At 40.9% G+C, this 19,342-nt stretch overlaps 1 protein-coding gene across 1 annotated transcript in view; it reads right to left on the minus strand.

Moving 5' to 3' along the window:
* The window catches only part of usp48 (ubiquitin specific peptidase 48), a 119,266-nt gene that overhangs the window by 9,552 nt on the left and 90,372 nt on the right, over window positions 1-19,342 (minus strand). Inside the window, exons 18-22 of the mRNA XM_080181525.1 lie at window positions 15,748-15,809; window positions 11,075-11,185; window positions 7,250-7,383; window positions 5,790-5,896; window positions 2,201-2,305 (exon numbers count right to left, since the gene is read on the minus strand). Coding sequence (XP_080037651.1) covers window positions 2,201-2,305; window positions 5,790-5,896; window positions 7,250-7,383; window positions 11,075-11,185; window positions 15,748-15,809 — 519 coding nt within the window. The remainder of the gene's footprint in view (window positions 1-2,200; window positions 2,306-5,789; window positions 5,897-7,249; window positions 7,384-11,074; window positions 11,186-15,747; window positions 15,810-19,342) is intronic.

Consider the following 19,342-nt stretch of genomic DNA (forward strand, 5'->3'; position numbering starts at 1 on the left):
TAGAGTTTAGAAGAATGAGGGGAGATCTCATTGAGACGTATAAGATGATGAATGGGATGGATAGGATAGAGGTGGAAAGACTCTTCCCGCTCAAAAAAGACAGCAGGACTAGGGGGCACAGCCTCAAGATTAAAGGGGGGTGGTTTAGAACGGAGTTGAGGAGGAACTTCTTCACTCAAAGGGTGGTGAATCTCTGGAATTCTCTGCCCGTTGAAGTGGTGGAGGCTGCCTCGCTAAATATTTTTAAAACGCAGGTTGATGGGTTTTTGATAAGAGAGGGGATTAAGGGTTATGGGGAGAGGGCGGGAAAGTGGAACTGAGCAGCGACAGATCAGCCATGATCTTATTGAATGGCGGGGCAGGCTCGAAGGGCTAGATGGCCTACTCCTGCTCCTATTTCTTATGTTCTTATGAAGGAAACCCATGCAGACATGAGGAGAATGTGCAAACTCCACACAGACAGTGACCTGAGCCGGGAATCGAACCCAGGACCCTGGAGCTGTGAAGCAGCAGTGCTAACCCACTGTGCTACCGTGCCGCCCTTTCCTTTGCTCTGGTCCCTCTCTTCCTCATAAAGAATGAGACGGTTTCTACGCTTTCAAATTCTAAAAAAGACTGTGTCTGAAACATTGCTTGTTTCACAGATGCTGACTGACAGGCTGACATCATCTGCTTTTGTTTCAGATTTCAGCGTGTGCAGTTTTAAAAAAAATTTTAGAGTTGTTGAGAACACATTTATTGCCCAACCCCATCCTATCCTAGTTTTCAATCATTAATAGCCAGGGGACATCTGGCTATAAGGGCGCACTCAGCAAGACCTTCTTCCACAAAGAGAGTAGAAACACTTGCAGGCCTACAGAATATGTTTAAAGAGTTGAATTATCAAGAACATCATGGGATTACATTGTTAATTGACTGTGATCATGTTGATCAACCCGGGCAAGACTGAAATCACACCACCTGCGCATCACGGGGACCTTGTTTATACTTCCAAGAGTAAGAAGTCTCACAACAGCAGGTCAAAGTTCAATGGGTTTATTTGGTAGCAAACACCACTAGCTTTCGGAGTGCTGCTCCTTTGTCAGGTAAGCAAAAAAGTGCATTTTGCTACCAAATAAACCTGTTGGACTTTAACTTGGTGCTATGAGACGTCTTACTGTGTTTACCCCAGTCCAACACCGGCATCTCCACATCATGTATTTCCAAGAACCAGATTCTGTGAATAGGCTGCTGTGAGAAGGCTGTAAATACAAGTTCGACTGAAACCTCTGGTACAATTAATGTTTGTGCACTGAGATAATGTCTCCCACAGCCAGCCACAAGATGGAGGCAACACACACAATTCTTTTAAGAATGGGTACAACAGTAACAACCCAGCCCTGCTCGAGGTCACCAGTTTACTCTGTATATTTGGGAGGACACATAAGGACCATGGGCAAATATTCAGTGGTAGTAAAGCAAAGAAAGTTAACAGCTGATAGATTAAAACACTACAAATTACCGGTGAATACAAAATACACTGAGCAAAAATGAATCTCTTTTGCAGTGGTAAACCACAACGTAAGTAGCTGCAAGTTAGAAAATAAAATGGCTCAAGATGCAGTATTGCAGACACTGCAATCTATTAAAATATCCCTTTAAAGTTCTTGTTGAGATTTACCTTATTCACTTTAGTTGGAAGTACAAATCCAAAAATAAGCTACACCGTTGCAAATGTGTTACGTATTAATTTGGTATTTAGAAAATTAACTTGTGTATTTTAACAGGCTAATGCCTTCCCTATAATGTGCGTGGAATATGGGGAAGAATTATTCCATCTCATTTTCCTTGATTATTGAATTATTTTAACGAAAACACCAAGTTTCTATTTCTGGCTGTCCTCTATGCAATTTACAGCAGCACAATAGATGTGTTGGCTTTGAGTCTATTAGTCAACAGAAACATTTTGGAGTAATATTGTGTTAACCATGTACAAATACCATGAAGGAAAAAGAAAAAGCTTCAAATTTCGAAGTTTGTTCTTAAATTATTTATTTCAGAAATCCAAACTGCTCTTTTAAGTCTCAGATGTGACTATCGATACACCCAACTCTCCAAGTTCAAAACAGGAACATGCAAGCAATATTTAAGAACAAATTCAGTGAGATTCCTTCCAACCACTCTTTTGCATAGAATTAAACTGAATCAAACAAAATGCTACCTGGTTAAAGTCAGGATCCTTCTCGCCTTCTACCTTGCACTCCTCTCTCTCCTCCTCTGCCTCAGAACCACTCAAATTTAGCTCTGGTGCACCTTCCTTCATCACCTGAGAAACAAAGCAAAACAAAAACTTGTTATTTTATAATAAGGGTACTTCGAGACAAACACTGCCACGATAAGCATTGCAATTACTCTACTTTAAACACGTCGTAACTGTTTGTTCCGTCATTGTGAGTACATCCTTTACATTACTCCCTACAATCTTTAAACATTCCCCCAACGTAATCAATCATCCCAGTTCTTCGTTACCTGCTGTATTAGTGACCCCCCCCACCCTAACCCCCAAGGGTGGGGTTCTGATGACCCAAACGATTTAAACTATGAAACGATTCATTAAATGAGACAGTCCCATTAACTAATTTACTGTCTTTTCATCTTTTATTTGTTTCATCGATCACATTTCACAACCTGCCAAAGATCACAAAAGGAAATTTGAAGTTCAGATTATTAGAAAACTTTTTTTTTTAATTGCTTTACTACCCAGTAATGTCTGATAATGTAATCATCAGATGAGTTTTTAGAAAGTACAACGAGAAGTTATCAAACAAAATTCAGAAGCAACCTCCAACTAAAATTGATGGTCTTGGATTTCAGGACACCAACCACCCTCTAACACTGAGTAGAATTAAATAAACTGTCCTTTACAAATAGTTTGACAGAATACATTCCAAGTGTTAAAGATCCAAAGAAGAACATGAGAGCATTAAAGAAATGAAGCATTCCCTGCCATTCAATAAGATCATGGCTAATCTAATTATGGTTTTGACTCCACTTTTCCTGTTTGCCCCCATAACCCATGACTCTTTTTGTCAGTCAAAACTTTAACTCAGTCTGGGATACATTCGATGACCCGGCCGCCACTGCTCATTGAGGAAAAGAATTCCAAACAACTAATGGCTCTCAAAGAATAAATTCCTGCTCATCTCGGTCTTAAACGACAGACCCCTTAATTTGAATCCGTGCCCCCGGTTCTAGATTTCCTCCACGAGAGGAAACATCCTCTCATGACCCCTCAGCATCTTGTATTTTAAAAAGATCACCTCTCATTCTTCCAAACTCCAATGAGTATAGGCCCAACCTGCTTAATATTTCCTTAACTTCTCATACCAGTAATTGGCTTTGAGAACCTTCTCTGAACTCCATCCAATACAAATATGGCCCACCATAACACAGTGGTTAGCAGGGACTTGGGTTCAAATCTGGCCTTGGGTTACTGTCTGTGCGGAGCCTACCCATTCTCCCCGTGTGTGTGTGTGTGTTTTCTCTAGGTGCTCCGGTTTCCTCCCAATGCAAAAATGTACAGGTGAGGTGGATCGGTCATGCTAAATTACCCCTTAATGTCAACAGATGTGTAGGTTAGGTGGATTAACGATGGTAAATGTGTCAGAATGCGGGGAGTAGGGCAGGAGGGGGCCTGGGTAAGTTACTCGGTCAGAGAGTTGGTGCAGATTTGATGGGTTGAATGGCCTTTTCTGCAATGTAGGGAATCTATAATTTTAATACCCTGCACATGTTGTGGCAGGCCTTTTTTTTCTTTATTTCTTCATGGGGTGTAGGTGTTGCTGGCTGGGCCACCATTTATTGACCATTCCTAATTGTCCTTGAATTGAGTGGCTCACTAGGCTGTTTCAAAGGGCAGTTAAGAATCAACTACATTGCTGCAGGCTTGGAGTCCCTTGTAGGCCAGACCAGGTAAGGACGGCAGATTTCCTGCCTAAAAGATGTTAGTGAACCAAATTTTTTTTGAATGACAATTGACAAAACATTCATGTGATCATCAGATTCTTAATTCCAGATTTCTTTTTTAATTTTGAATTCAAATTTTATCATCTGCCATGGTGGGATTTGAACACAGTTCCGGGTAACCTGGGTCTCCAGAATATCCCGGGTCTCTGGATTAGTAGTCCAGTGATATTACCATTGTCTTTTCTCCTCCCCTAACTGTATACTCTGTCTTAAATAAGTGTCAACATCTGTACAACACACTTGCACAGCAGTGTGGAGCTTGTAGTTCAGGTACTCTGGAATTTGGAAACTAGTCACCTGTCCAAGGTCTCCGGCAGAAAATTGGGTAATTGGATGGGCAATTACATTAATAACAAGAAAGCTGCTTTTTTGGCAGGGGTATTTGGGAAAATGTGAAAGAGGAAGGGAGAACCAAAACTTGTTTGCAACAGAAAAATCAACTGCATTATAAATTACTAATACAAGATATTCAGGGTAATAGCTAATAAACGACACTTATAATAAAGGCAGAAAATGCTGGAAATACTCTGGTCAGGCAGTATCTTGGAGACAGAGAGAAAGAGTTAATGTTTCAGATGGAAATATTCCATCCGAAACATCTGCCAATGCTTTAAAGCTGTGGCCTCTTGCTGTTCACTTCTGCTGAGGGAAATTGGTCCCATTCTATTCTCGATGTCTCAATGCCACACACCACCATTTAACCCGTCCTCTGTGCCAGAAGAAAGCAACGCCAGCCTATCCAATCTTTCCTCTGAGCTAAAATTCTCCATTCTTGACAACAACTTCACTTAGCCTTTTGGTGAAGATGAAGTGTAGGATCAAGCCCAAGATCAGCTGCATATGCGTTTTCTAGTCAGCATGGATCTTGTGGGAATCATGAATTTGATTCAATTTGGATTGGCTTTTGGTGCAAGCAGCAAGATGGATTCAGTTAAAGAATAAATTTATTTCTAAAACCTCTAATGCCCTCCAGTGTAATCATCCTTCCTGCAGTGCAATGGCCAGAACTGTTTGCAATATTCTAGTTGTAATCCATGTTGTGTTGTATGCAATTTCTACTAGAACCACCTTGTTATATTTTATGCCTCAACAAATAAAGGAAAATATCCTATATGCTTTCTTAACCACTTTAATCAACATGTCTTGCTACCATCAGAGAATTGTGTGCTACTGGTAGCCTGTCAAGCATGTGATGCTAACCAATAAAGTTCATTTATTAGTGTTACAAGTAGGCTGACATTAAGACTGCAATTACTGTGAAAATTCCTTAGTCCCTATACTCTGGCGCCTGTTCGGGCATGCTGAGGGAGAATTTATACACCTAACCAGCACTTCTTTCAGACTGAGAGGGGAAACTAGAGCACTCGGAGGAAACGCATACAGACAGAGGGAGAATCTGCAGACTTTGCACAGCAACCCAAGCTGGGAATCAAGTTTGGGTCCCTAGCTCTGAGGCAGCAGTGCTAACCGCTGTGCCGCTTCTTTCTTTAACCTAATGCTGTCTTCAACTTTTCTTGTTAGATGCAGTTAAACCACCGTAGAGGCAACACATTCATAATGAATCACACATTGAAAGTTAACAATATACTATACAAGGGTAATGCACTGGAAATGTTATTTATGTTAAATGTCGTTGTTTATGTATCGTTTTTAGTATAGGATTGGCTAGAATAATCGGTGGAAATTTTTATAGAATGCAAGTTTGAGAAAGCTGTTTTTAATTAAACTCCAATACTAAATTTCAAAACAGCCACTCATGAATACCCTGCATAAAAAAAACTCACCTTTATACTCTCCACCACTTTGCGGATATAGATAGTTGCTTGTGTATACTCTCTCAAATCCCGCTGCTGTTGACATAGCAAACCTTCCCGACATTCTCCACAAAGATCTACACATTAAAAAGCAAAGTTTGCAACTTTTCATTTTACAGAATACAGCTTTCAGTGATATAGAGTTGGGGGGGGGGGACCCCAATGAGCTTTTCCAATCCTATCCTTTTCACTGTTCCTGCCATTTACCCACACCCGTCGTTGGTTTGCGGCTTTTTCCAAAGGTTATGCAATCTCAGCAAAACCAGACTAAAATGCAGCCTGCCGAGTAATCGAGTGCTCACTTTCGCTGAATATGGGGTTTGTGATGAGCAGTCAGTCCTTCTTCCGTCATTTCCACATTCAGGTGAATACATTTCAATTTACCTTGTTAGCTGATGCAGGCACTGGCTATTTCAAGACGTATCCATTTGAAACACAAGTTGCAAAGTGCCAGACCCCATGTTTGAATATGCAAACAGTCTTCAGGTCTGGGCCTAGCTCAAAAATCTTTTGTCCTTTCCCGATACGACATTTCGAATGCAACAACAGTGTGTGGGCTTCTTGGCCACCATTTTGGGGCCCTAGTTGGACTTTAGCACCCCAAAAAACAGGCGTTGCCCAATCAAATTTCCAAGGCTCTTGGCTTAGAACGAGATCACTTCACCATTCATTAGCGCTTATGTGATTAATGTTCGGTAGTATGGAACTATTTGGCGTCACCTGGTATAATTGAAATATCTTGAAATACAGAGCAAAAAATGAGAGCTAATTGCTCAATCTTGTGGTAATGTAGGCGCAGTAGCTTGTTAATAGTGGCAGCAAAATCTATTTGGCATATAGACAAGGTGAATTAGATTTCTGTCTTGTTAAGCTGACAAAGAATCTCGCCAACTTAATTTTATTTATGTGCTACATAATGAACCCAGCATGTGGGAATATCATTATGAAATAGTGTAGCTGTGTGGTAAAAAGCTAGTTATGCTTCCTCCTCAGGATATTATTAGCCGGTTTTAACTTCAATATGGGCATCAGGTAGTGGCTGATTGGGCTTGTTCCTGTAAGTGTGAGAAAAGCTATACTTTGATTTGTGCAACCACCAGTGCAGAACACATCTGAGGCTGTCTATTCTTGTACACAGACAATCACCCACTTCACTTGATGCACAGGCACCCTGGATGCTGCAGCTCATGTTAAAACACAAGTAAAACTTCACCAGCAACACAGGTTTTAAACATTGGGGGGGGGAGTGAAATGAGGGGAATGATTTGATTAACTGCATATTGCAACTCGTATTTGAAAATTCTTTACAAAAGTAGGCACAGAGAAAGGAGCAGACTTTTAAAGTCAGAATAATTTACATCAACTGTGGAAATATAACAATCAGACAAAGACACTTCTTCATGCCAACACATGTAGGAAAATCTGCTTACCAGGACTAGTGCTATATTCCAGTTGTACAGTGCCAGATTCTCCAGTGTTCATTAGTCGAATAACTTTAATTGTATTATCAACAACAAATAATTTGTGGATGATTTCCCATTCATTTGGCCATAAAAGAGCTACACTGTGCAAAGGAAGATACAGGTTATTGAATTTTGAAAGAACGTTTTAGTTAAACACAACTACAAACACGCAAAGTATAAGAGGGTTAATACTGCTGGAGTCCACCTCATTAATAGCACCAATATTACAGATGTTTGAGCCAAAACAGTTAAACACTACCTAAAATAGCTATCAGTACGATGGTGCTAATTCATCCTTATCCTGAGATGTTTGACTGGAATTACTCAGATCTAATTGCTCCGTCTAATGCTTTGAATAAATTTAAGTCATTGCCCCCCCACAAAACTTTTGAGCAGCATCCATTGCTATCTCCAAAGTGATAAATTTCTTGCAGAATCACAGAGTGCAGAGGAGGCCCTTTGGCCCATCGTGTCTGTACCGATACATGAGAAACACCTGATCTACCTAATCTAATCAAAACCACGAAGGGGAAACAAGAACAAGAATTTGAAAATGAAGGTATTGCTCAACGAGGAGCCAATGCAGGTCAGCAAGCACAGAGGTGATGGGTGAACAGGATGTGAAAGTTCGGATATGGACAGCAGTATTTTGGATGACCTGAAATTTATGGGAGGTACAAAGTGGAAAGCCAGCCAACAGCATAGTACAATAGTCATGTTGGAGGTAGTAGAGGCACGTATACAGAAAAAGTGAGAAATATAAGTGGGCATCCCAAAGGGTCTACATCTCCAGAGCAGCTCGGAGCACAACAACTGTGTATAACCCTTTATCCTATGTTGTCAAGCAAGAAAGTCTGGTTGAAAACACAAAATAGGGAGAAGCCCACTTCAAACTGGTCAACACGAACAATTTAACAGATATTCCCAGCTGCAGGAGACAACTGAGACAACAAGCCTTCTAACGTTTTACTACTTCAAAGGTGTTATATAAATGCAAGTTGTTGCTATTGCCTGAGACAAAAGAAAGAATCCTCATAGTTTAGATTGGTAGTCTGATCCAGCAATAGGCAGGGATGTCACCCAGGCAGAAATTATTTTTCCGTGAGATAATGTCTCAGGTACGGGGGGACAAATTGCCATTTTCTGTGGAAATGATGCACGTCAGAAATACTTATTGTTGCAGACTGTTACCTCAAGAAACCTGATGAAAGCTTCTCATTACTAGTAACTGAATGGGGGTAGGGTGTGAGGCACACAACCACTGTTCCATCTAGGACACTTTGAGGCTGTTGAAAGCACAAATGCCTAAAACAAATTGTTCGTTTTTCTCTACTGATAAGATTTTTGATCAATGGGAGGAATTACAAGCACTTTATCAATATTAAATTCAGCACATATTACACAATAAACCCAGTAGCCAGAGCCAAGGTTGAAGTTTTTGGCTGTTATGCTTTGCAATTGCCAGACCAACTTGACAGGGGGCTTTGTTACTAGGTGGAATGCAGACAGCAGCTGGTCCTCTAGTCAAGAGGAGGTAACCACAAAAATTTAAGAGTTCAGAGATTGATCCTGCCATGACTGGAAGAAGAAATCATCAGGGCGAGCCATGCTGCTGGATGCCATTTCGGAATTTCTCTGAAAAGGGGGAAACGACTTTTAATTGTCATCAGATGTGAGGACTTGGCGAAACGGGGAAAAGCAAGCTCAATGGAAGCTGGCAGTAGCTTGAAACTGGGTCCTATAAGGACTGAAATCCTGTAAGGAGGATGTATGTGTATGTGTTATGGAGTCATGTAAGGACATTAATAAAGGATGCCTTTAATGTTAGCTGCCTGTTTAGTAAGGATTAACCAATGTTGCTTTTGATTTGATTGTTACAAGAGAAGTCTTAAAAATTTAAATCTTGTTGTGCAATTCCTTTAAGTCAGTCAAATATCTTTTTTTAAAAAATGTTATTGATCTTTACAGGAATAACAGTGGGCAATAAAGGTAAACTTTGAATTATAGGAGACATTGAGACCAGTTAGAGATGAGAATGATGCTGAACAGTGTGGCACAGTGGCTAGTACTGTTGTCTCACAACACCAGGGACTTGGATTCAAGTCAGAGTATGAGTCACTGTCTGTGTGGAGTTTGCACGTTCGGTCCATGTCTGCATGGGTTTCCTTCCACAGTCCAAAGATGTGCATGTTCGGTGGATTGGCCATGCTAAATTGCCCCTTAGTGTCCAAAGATGTGTAGGTTAGATGGATTAGCCATGGTAAATAACGGGGTTACAAGTATAAGGCAGGGCCTGTTAAGATCCTTGGCAGGAGTCGCTGACCTCACCTGAAGCTGGGGTTCTCCGTTCCCGCTGCTGTGAATGGAGATTTGGCTGAGTGCCAAATTTTCCATTCTCACTGGGGCAGCAGCAGCACTGTGTGAATGGCCAGAGAATTCCAGCTCATTTCAGGGAAAGGGTACAGACTTGAAGGGCTGAATGGCCTCCTTCTGCACTGCAGGGATTCAATGGAACCTGAGATGTTTCAGCTCTGCTACGGTACAATTTTACTGGGTACATGTTTCCTGAAGACTTTATTGTAGTGACTCATCATTTCCTCTGGATAATGCATATTTTCAAACTCTTGGACATGGGCATCAAAAGCAAGTCAGATCCCATATTGTCCATTGCTCACATACACAGTGACCAAAAGTTAATGTATAGAGAATGTGAGGTGCAGCTGACCCAATACTGTGTTTTTTGGACTAACTGTAGGGATGCTCGTGCTACCTAAATGGAATCTGCTAGAAGTTATATAAATACAAAGCAAAATGAAGTTTCCTTGGTGTGACGAACTCAGATCTGTGCCGTTTATAGGGAACTTCAGAACCTGAACTTGACAGGCTGATATGGTGATGACAAATGCTACTAATTGTGAGAATTTAAAATAATGTCCATCTTTTAAGAAATAACTGCATACTACCGTTAGGCTTGTTTATAATTTAGTTATTGACTGAAAGTAGAAGAAAAACAATGAATATTTGGGATTCTGACAAAGAGGGAAAAGGAACAAGTGCAGCTCCAAATGGAGTCTGGAATGGATAAATATCTCCAGATTCTAGAAAAAGAACCTTCAATCCTGTTCCATCATTCAATTACTTTTTGAAAGTTCCTATTTCCCCTCAGCATCCACAGACTTTCGGGAGCAGAGTTTCAGGTTTCCTTCACCTTGTGAGAAAAAATGCTTCCCAATTTTCTGCCTGAACAGTTATGTCCATTTGTTGTGTCCGTTTGTTTTTGATTGCCCTATAAGAAATAATTTCTCCACTGTAGCTACTGTATCAAATCCTTCTAACATTTAAACACCTCAATCAGAGAACCCTACAATTCCCTAAAGTCAAGGAAGCACGAGGCAAATTCATGCAATCAGTCATCTTAATTTAACCCTAAAGTCCCCGTGTCATTCTGAGAATCTGCACTGCTCCCCTCACAGGATAGCAGACTCTGCCGCAGGTAGTGCCCAAAGCTGGATGCAGTTGCTCCAGATGGGGTCTGAACAAAGCTGTATACAAATGAAGCACAACTTGCTCTGCTTGTATTCCAGTCTGTTTTATAACCTCCTCCACCTGATGGCTTTTTTTTAGTTCCACGTAGAAACAGAACCAGTGAGAAGACACTACACATTTTCATTTCAGTTTTCAATGATGCACGTTAACAAAGCACTTATTTTAGCACCATAACTTAATCAAGAAAGGATGAAGTGTTTGAGCCTCTGCAGACACACATTTTTAAAACGATGGAATAAGACTCACTGTTTTGAATCTTCTTTGGTCATTGACTCTGCTGTAAACATGAGACCTCCGTGCGGACAGAGAAGTGCATTGTTGCCCACAGATGATACCGGACTGCATTTCGTTGGCTTCCTTCAGCAAACAGAATCAAATGAATGCACAGGGGAGAGATTTATAACAATGTAAACACGCTCTACATTGAAGTAGATCTTTCTGCTCTGACTCAGTCATTTCCTCTCTGAAGTAAAACATTATTAAAATTCAGATATTATTTTAAGACCTCAGTTCAAATCTCACTTAAGTGATTTTCCTGCCTTGCACCTTATCTAAAATAATTGAGCTTGTATGCACCAATGATACTGCATCTGCCAATGTAGCACCATCAATAATACAGATCTGTTGCTACACCAGATCTAGCTGAGATATAACTTCATTACAAATCAACACTGGCCATTCTGCTCAGTTCTCACCGAGAATAATGTTCCTCTGGCACAACCCTCATCAAATAGAGGAAACACTACATTTGGTTATCAATTAACTTTGTGCAATAGTGGATAGCTGACCTTGGCTGAAAATGTTGTTGCATGTTAACTTATTCAAGTGTAAATAGTGTTTACCACGAAGACTGCTCATCATAGAATTTATTCGTTGAAGGTAGCTCAACTTCCACATACAAATGAAATATCCATCAATGCTCCATTAACATTTTGGTGCCTTGATGGTCACTTAATCCTTCTCCACCCTTGCTGCATATAAGGCATACTCTGGAACTTTAACGTACTTCTTTTCATATGAAGCAGCAAGATGGAGACCCAATGATTGTGAGGAGCTGAACACGAAACAGGAAACAGGAAACTTTCCTGTGTACCAAGTTACATAGAGGCAATTGAGGAAGCTTTGTATGTGGATGTGAACTACTTGCAAAAAAAAAGAAACAATTACTCATGGCACGTATTTTAATATTTAATCCATTAAGAAAGCATATTAAAGCAATTCACACCAAAACGCCACATAAAATGGAGTCAAAATGGTCTGGAGTTTAATTTTGATCTGTCTTAGGCAGATTAGGGATTCCCCAAATTTTAATCCAATGATTATGAAGGAATGGTGATTGAATTCCAAGTCAGGGTGGTGCACGGCTTGAAGGGGAACCTGCAGGTGGTGGTGTTTCTACGCATCTGCTGTCCTTGTCCTTCTAGATAGTATAGATTACAGGTTTGGAAGGTGCTGCTAAGGGAGCCTTGGCAAGTTGCTGCAGTGCATCTTGTAGATGGTATGTAACGTTGCCAATTAGCGCCAGTGACAGAGGAAGCAAACACTTAAGGTACTGCTGATCACGCAGGCTTTTGTTTGATAGTGTTGTGCTTCTCAAGTACTTTTCGAGCTGCACTCATCCAGCTAAATGGACAGTAGTTTATAACACCCCCAACATGTGCCTTGAGGAAGGTGGACAAGCTTTGGGGTAGTGAGGTGGTGAGTTAATCACCGGAACCTTTCCAGTCTCAGATCTGCTCCTGCGGACAAAATTTATATGGTTGTTCCAGGTAAGTTTCTGGTCAACAATAGCCCTGGAATGCTGATGGTGAATGATCCAGTGATGGTAATGTCATTGAATGTCAAACTGTGATGATTAGATTTGCTCTTGTTGGGCTGGTCATTGCTTGACACTTATATGGCACAAATCTTACTTGCCACTTGTCTGCCCAAGCCCGAACGTTGCCCAGATTTTGCTGCATATTTGCACAGGCTGCTTCAGTATCCGAGCTGTTGTGAACTGTAGTGCACAATATGCAATCATGCCCACTTTTGACATGATGGAGGAGAGGTCACTGATGATTCAGTTGAAGATTGGGCCTCAGATACTACACTGAGCAACTCCTGCAGTGATATCCAGAGGCGGAGATCACTGGCCTCCAACAAGTATCTACTTTGGTGCTAGTTATAACTCTAACCAATGGTGGAATGTTTCATATTTTCACCAACTCCCATTTTGCTAGGGTCCTTGACGTCACACTCAGCTAAATACTGCCTCATCGTCAAAGAAAATCACTCTTGCCTTTTGAATGCACATCTTCTGTCCATTTTTGGACCAAGTCTAGATTAAGTTCTGGAGCTGAATGATTCTGGTGGGAATAAAACTGAGTGTCAGTGAACAGATTATTCCTGAGTAAATGCCACTTGATAGTGCTGTTTACGACATCTTTCACCATTTTGCTTATAATTGGTAGTAGGCTGATTAGCTTGACTAGATTTGCCCTGCTTTCTTTGGACAAGTCATCCCTGGACAAACTTCCATATTGTTGTTTAGATGCCTATGACAGCTCTACTGAAATAGTTAGAGTAAGGTGTTGCTAGTTCTAGGGCACAAATCATCAGTAATAAGCTTAGTTGGAGTCAGGACCCATAGATCTGTCTGTATTCGGCACCTTCAGCTGTTTGATATCACAGAGTGAACTGAATTGGCAGAAGACTGGTCTGTGAGGGGTCAGGGACATCACGAAAAGATGGATTGCCCACTTGACACTTCTGGCAAAATATTGTTGCAAATGATTCAGCCTTGTCTTTCACAAGAGTGTGCTGGCCTCTCCTATCATTGAAGCTTGGTATATTTGTGTTGCTTCCTCCCTCCTGCTAGTTATAAAAAGAATTAGAGGGTACTCTGCTCGCATAATGAAATTCTTGTATTAGGTCATAAAAAATTGGCAGACAATAATAACTTGTTTAAAAAAACAAATTTAATGTCAAATACATCCCAAGATGCTTAATAAGACATTTACCATTAAGAATATTTTTACACTGAGTCACAGGAGTTGAATCATAAGTTTGGGTTGAAGACCAATTGAAAAAAAAGGATAGAGGGGTTTAGAAAAGCAGCTGAAAGCATGGTAGAGTGATTAAAATCCAAGGGCTAAAGGAAATTAGAGGGACAGGAACAAGTGAGGTTGTAGAGGAATTTGAAAATAAGGATGAAGAGTTTAAAATAGAGACACTCTCACACAGAGACAATATAGAGATCAGCAAGCTCACAGATAACACATGAATGTGACTTAGTAGGAGTTAAGATACAGGTAGCAAAGTCTTTGATAACCATAAGTTTATTCAAGGTGCAAGACGGAAAGCATGGTAGGGCTGCACTGAACTGGTGAAGTCTAGAGATAATAAAGAAATAGATTAGGGTTTTAACCAGCAGGTGAGCCAAGGCAGGGATAAAGTCAGGCAATGTTTGGAGATGGAAGAGAGAAATTTAGGAAATGGAACAGACGTGTGGTTGGAAGCTCATCTTGTGAGAAAATACAAGATCAAGGTTGTGAGTCATCTGACTCAGCTTGAGAGTTGGCAGGAATGGAAACAGTTGAAAGGGAATGAAGTTTATGGCCAGGACCCAAGGCAATGGCTGCAGTTCTCCCGGTATTTAGCTAGAAGAAATTTCTGCTCATCCAACAATGAGTGTTGGACAAACAGAAGTGGCAAATCAGAGACGATGGAGGATTACACGTGGAGAGATGAATCTGAGTGTCCTCAACATAAGTGTAGAATCTGATGCTTTTGGATGACATCGCCAAGAGATAAAATGTACGAAACAGAACGAGGGCAAGGATAAATCCTTGGGGCACTCGAGCTTATAGTGTGTGAGTTAACAGTACATGGTTCAACAATGGTAAAAATGAAATTTTTAGAAGACAATTAAAATAGATTCACTTCAGGCTTTTCAAAAAAGATTTTATACTTTGAATAATCAACAACCATTAATCTAAAAAATCTAATTAAGAACTGAGGTACATATTTGAGGTTCAAATAAAGCAACTTATTGTAAAGTTATCTATAGACCAAGAACATACTTAGAACACTGTGCAATTTGGGCCACAGTCCTTGCCTGTTATTCCAAGATCAGCAGAGGCTTTTAGCATCGACTCTGCCTCACTTGCGGGATCACCAACAGGGTACCTCATTGCCATGGGGACAGCAGCTGACCATGCCATTACGAACAGCTGACTATCTCATTCCATCAGAAGTTCCTGTGCCAACCAGCTTCCTAGCGTCTATAACTGCCAATCCTGAATCAAACATTCAGAAATCCTTAACCAGTCTTCATGAATAGACAAACAGAAATCAAATAACATTGGGAGGGAGGTGATATTAATGCAAGCTCAAGTTGTCAGAGAGATTATGGAAATATGTGCCAGTCTGGACCATGACTGCCATCACTAAATCAAGACCAACACCAGATAGGGGAAGTTTGACCAAAAACACAAAATAAAATGCATTCTAAAAATCATAAATCTGTTAACAGTGTTTGTCAAATTGAACACTTTAGAAAGATTTGCAGAATAACAGCAACAAAAACCTGGTACTTCTGATGACAGGAGAAAATGTATAAAAGTGTTATGCTAGTTACAATATATATCAAGGACCAGGATAAAGTGGTGCTTGTATTTCCCATTTGAATCTAAATTTGGAAATAGGGGCAGCATTCCAGGCAGATTTTGCCATATATACGCAGTTGGTGAATGAGAGCACTCACTTCCAGAGGAAGGTCAAAGTATAAATTATACCTGACCAATAACTGAAGAAATACAATTCTTTCTCCATCCATTTACAAAAAAATACACAGTTTAACATCTCATGATTTGGAACAGCAAAAGTGTAATTAAATAATGAACAGAAATTATACAAAAATTAAAACAAAATGTCACCTGATAAACTTCTTCCATTCTTCGACAAAAAACTGGGAAACAACGTATAGAACCTCAGTCTCCTAGAAAACATACATGAAGGGGCCATAAATAAAAACTTAAATGAATCTGGAACGAAGTTAGTCAAAGCAGTTTTCTAGTATACTGTGACCTGCATGAAAAATGAGGTTTATTTCAAATAAAAAGTTTAGTCATAGCAACTATATTTTACAATTTGTAATTTTTTTTAGGGCAATGTACCTCAACTAAAACATAAGAACATAAGGAATAGGAGCAGGAGTAGGCCATCTAGCCCTTCGAGCCTGCCCTGCCATTCAATAAGATCATGGCTGATCTGAAGAGGCTCAGTTCCACTTTCCCACTTTTTCCCCATAACCCTTAATTCCCTTGTCTGCCAAAAGCCTATCTACCCGGGTCTTAAATATACTTAGCGAGGTAGCCTCCACCACTTCAACGGGCAGAGAATTCCAGAGATTCACCACTCTTTAAGTGAAGAAGTTCCTCCTCAACTCCGTTCTAAACTGCTCCCCCCTTATCTTGAGGCTGTGCCCTCTAGTCCTGCTATCCTTTCTAAGCGGGAAGAATCTCTCTACCTCTACCCTATCCATCCCTTTCATTATCTTAAATGTCTCTATAAGATCCCCCCTCAGCCTTCTAAACTCCAACGAGTACAGACCCAGTCTATTTAGTCTCTCTTCATAGTCCAACCCCCTCATCTCCGGTATCAGCCTAGCGAACCTCCTCTGCACTCCCTCCAAGGCCAAAATATCCTTGCGCAAGTGCGACGACCAAAACTGCACACAGTACTCCAGCTGTGGCCTCACCAGTGTCCTGTACAGTTGCAGCAAGACCTCCCTGCTTTTATATTCAATCCCCCTCGCTATAAAGGCCAGCATCCCATTCGCCTTCTTGATCACCTGCTGCACCTGCAGACTGGGTTTTTGCGACTCATGCACAAGGACCCCCAGGTCCCTCTGCACCGTAGCATGCTGCAGCTTTTCGCCCTTTAAATAGTAATCCCTCCTACTATTATTCCTAGCAAAGTGGATAACCTCACACTTGCTAACATTGTACTCCATCTGCCAGGTCCTTGCCCACTCGCTCAGCCTATCCAGATCTCATTACAGTCAACATCTGTTTCTGTTATCCTGGTTGAACACAGTGCTAGATCAGCTCTTCATATTAATGAAAACTCCAATCATTTTGTCTTGGTGAGTTTTGCCAGAGTTCAATGCTTCTTCACAAGAGGAAAAATCAACAGCCAGCTCACTCTCTGCAGGATACTTGTGCACCAAGCTGCTCTGGTAATTTACTTACATTCTCAATCTTAGTTCAGTGGAAATGCTGTCAGACTATTATTTTTAAGTGTGCGCTCCTGGTATTTGCACCAGCCTTTTCAATCAAATAATACTACAGGGAAAAATAGTAATGGGTAGCTTGGGAACAACAATTTCCCGTCAGCCCTTTCCACCACATTTCCTGTCTCTCTCTGTATTTTGTTTGGAATAATCCATCAGTGAGCCAACCCTCCTATCATTGATGTCAAGCTCCAGGTATGGTATCAATTATATTTATCCACCTCTCATTGGTTTACCATAACCCATCCACCCCACCATTCACTCCAGACATAGCGAATTCAGTTGCATCAACATATTTAATAATCAGCTCTGGTAATTTATTTACATTCTCAATCTTAGTTCAGTGGAAATGCTATTATTTTTAAGTGTTTGCTTCTGGTATTTGCATCAATCTTTTCAATCAAATCCCTTCTTCTCCAACAGTACCCAAACTTCCAATATAATTCTCCACAAGTCTTTCCAAGCTTCTTAACTGAGCTCTATTTCACTTCAACAATTATAGATTCTTTGTTTGCTAACAATGAGAGCCTGATAGCAGGGGCAGCACAGTAGTTAGCACTGCTGCTTCACAGCTCCAGGGACCTGGGTTCGATTCCTGGTTCGGGTCACTGTCTGTGTGGAGGTTGCACATTCTCCTTGTGTCTGCGTGGGTTTCCTCCGGGTGCTCCGGTTTCCCCTCAGTCCAAAGATGTGTGGGTTAGGCTGACTGGCCATGCTAAAATTGCCCCTTGGTGTCCTGGGATGCATAGGTTAGAGGGATTAGCAGGTAAACGTGCAGGGATATGAGGGGTAGGGCCTGCATGGGATTATGGTCGGTGCAGACTCAATGGGCCAAAGGGCCTCTTTCTGCACTGTAGGGTTCTATGGTTCTATGCTAACAATGGATTTTCAGCGAGTTAAATCTCACCCTTAGTATGTGGAAAAGGACAAACATTTCCCAGAATACTGTGCATCTTATCGAATAGCTTCAAGGCTCTCACAAACATCAAGTTATCATTTATTCTACCTTACCATTTGCCTGAAAGGATCTCTCATAAGCTCGGAATAGCCCAAAGCACTTTAAAGCCAGTGAAATATTTTTGAAATGTGGTCATTGCTGTAATGTTGAAAATATGGCAGCCACTTTATCCACAGCAAGATCCCACAAATATTAATCTGATAATGACCAGATTTACACTGCTTGAGGGATAAACATTGGCCAAGACACTATGCATAACTCCCCGGTTCTTCTTTAAACAGTATTTGGGACCATTTAAATCCACCTGAGAGAGCAGTCAGGGAAGAATGAATTGCTTCTCATTCAAGGCAAGAAAATGACAATGAAATATCATCCCTCTCTCACACGGAGACCCACTGAATCTCTTCGTACCAGAAGCCAGTCCGTTTAGCAGTGTTTCTGCAGAATGTACCCAAGATGGAAGCTGCCATTTCACACTAGGCTGGAAACCAATACAGAAATAGCCAAGCAGCAAAGTTAGTATAAAGATATTTTTCAGAATTTGGATTTGGTAGCAGGGGGAAGAGTTGGAGGAAGCGGAAGAGGGAAGGGAAAACATTCCTCCTAAGATTTTCCTTTCCATGTTGAGATGTGGGGAGCAGCTGTTAGACTCAGCCAGTAGCATTCACCCCTCTAGATTTAGCAGATAAGGGTTTAAACCCTGTATCATTCTTTGGATGTGAAGGATGAAGAGATAGGATTTCCTTGAAATAAATCAGGCTCCTGTTGCACCTTTAAGAATGCTGTGCCCACTACTTGCATGTAAAGGAATTCACCCACTAATTTCCTGAGACTGCTCATTTGCATATCCAATAACAATCCCTTTGCATCTATTGGAGTCTCTGGCGTCACATGGAAGAAAAACGTACTCCTTCTCGATGCCAGTGTCAAGTGTAGGGAAGGTTGTGCCACTTTTCAATTACCGTATTAAAATAAACTGCACATTGCAAGTATTCCAATCACATGGAAAATGATTCAAGCATTCGATGCTAACTTATTTACTTAGATCATGATTAAAGGACCATTCACCGAGGGGCAGAGGGTTAAAAAAACATTCATGCTGTAGGATGACTAGCATTTTGAGAGAATGTCCCTTTCTTTGAAAGTGGGAAGAGGAGTGATGGCAAAGATGGACTGGGCTTTGGAAGGAAAGAATACAGATGGTTTCTGATGCCCCCTGCAGCAGTCACTGAGGACTCCTTTGAGCGCTCACCATGATTGTCTGCTCCATGTAGCTCTG

The sequence above is a fragment of the Carcharhinus amblyrhynchos genome, unplaced genomic scaffold (assembly GCF_965287045.1).
Source record: "Carcharhinus amblyrhynchos unplaced genomic scaffold, sCarAmb.v2.hapA scaffold_41, whole genome shotgun sequence".
NCBI classification, from domain to species: Eukaryota; Metazoa; Chordata; class Chondrichthyes; order Carcharhiniformes; family Carcharhinidae; genus Carcharhinus; species Carcharhinus amblyrhynchos.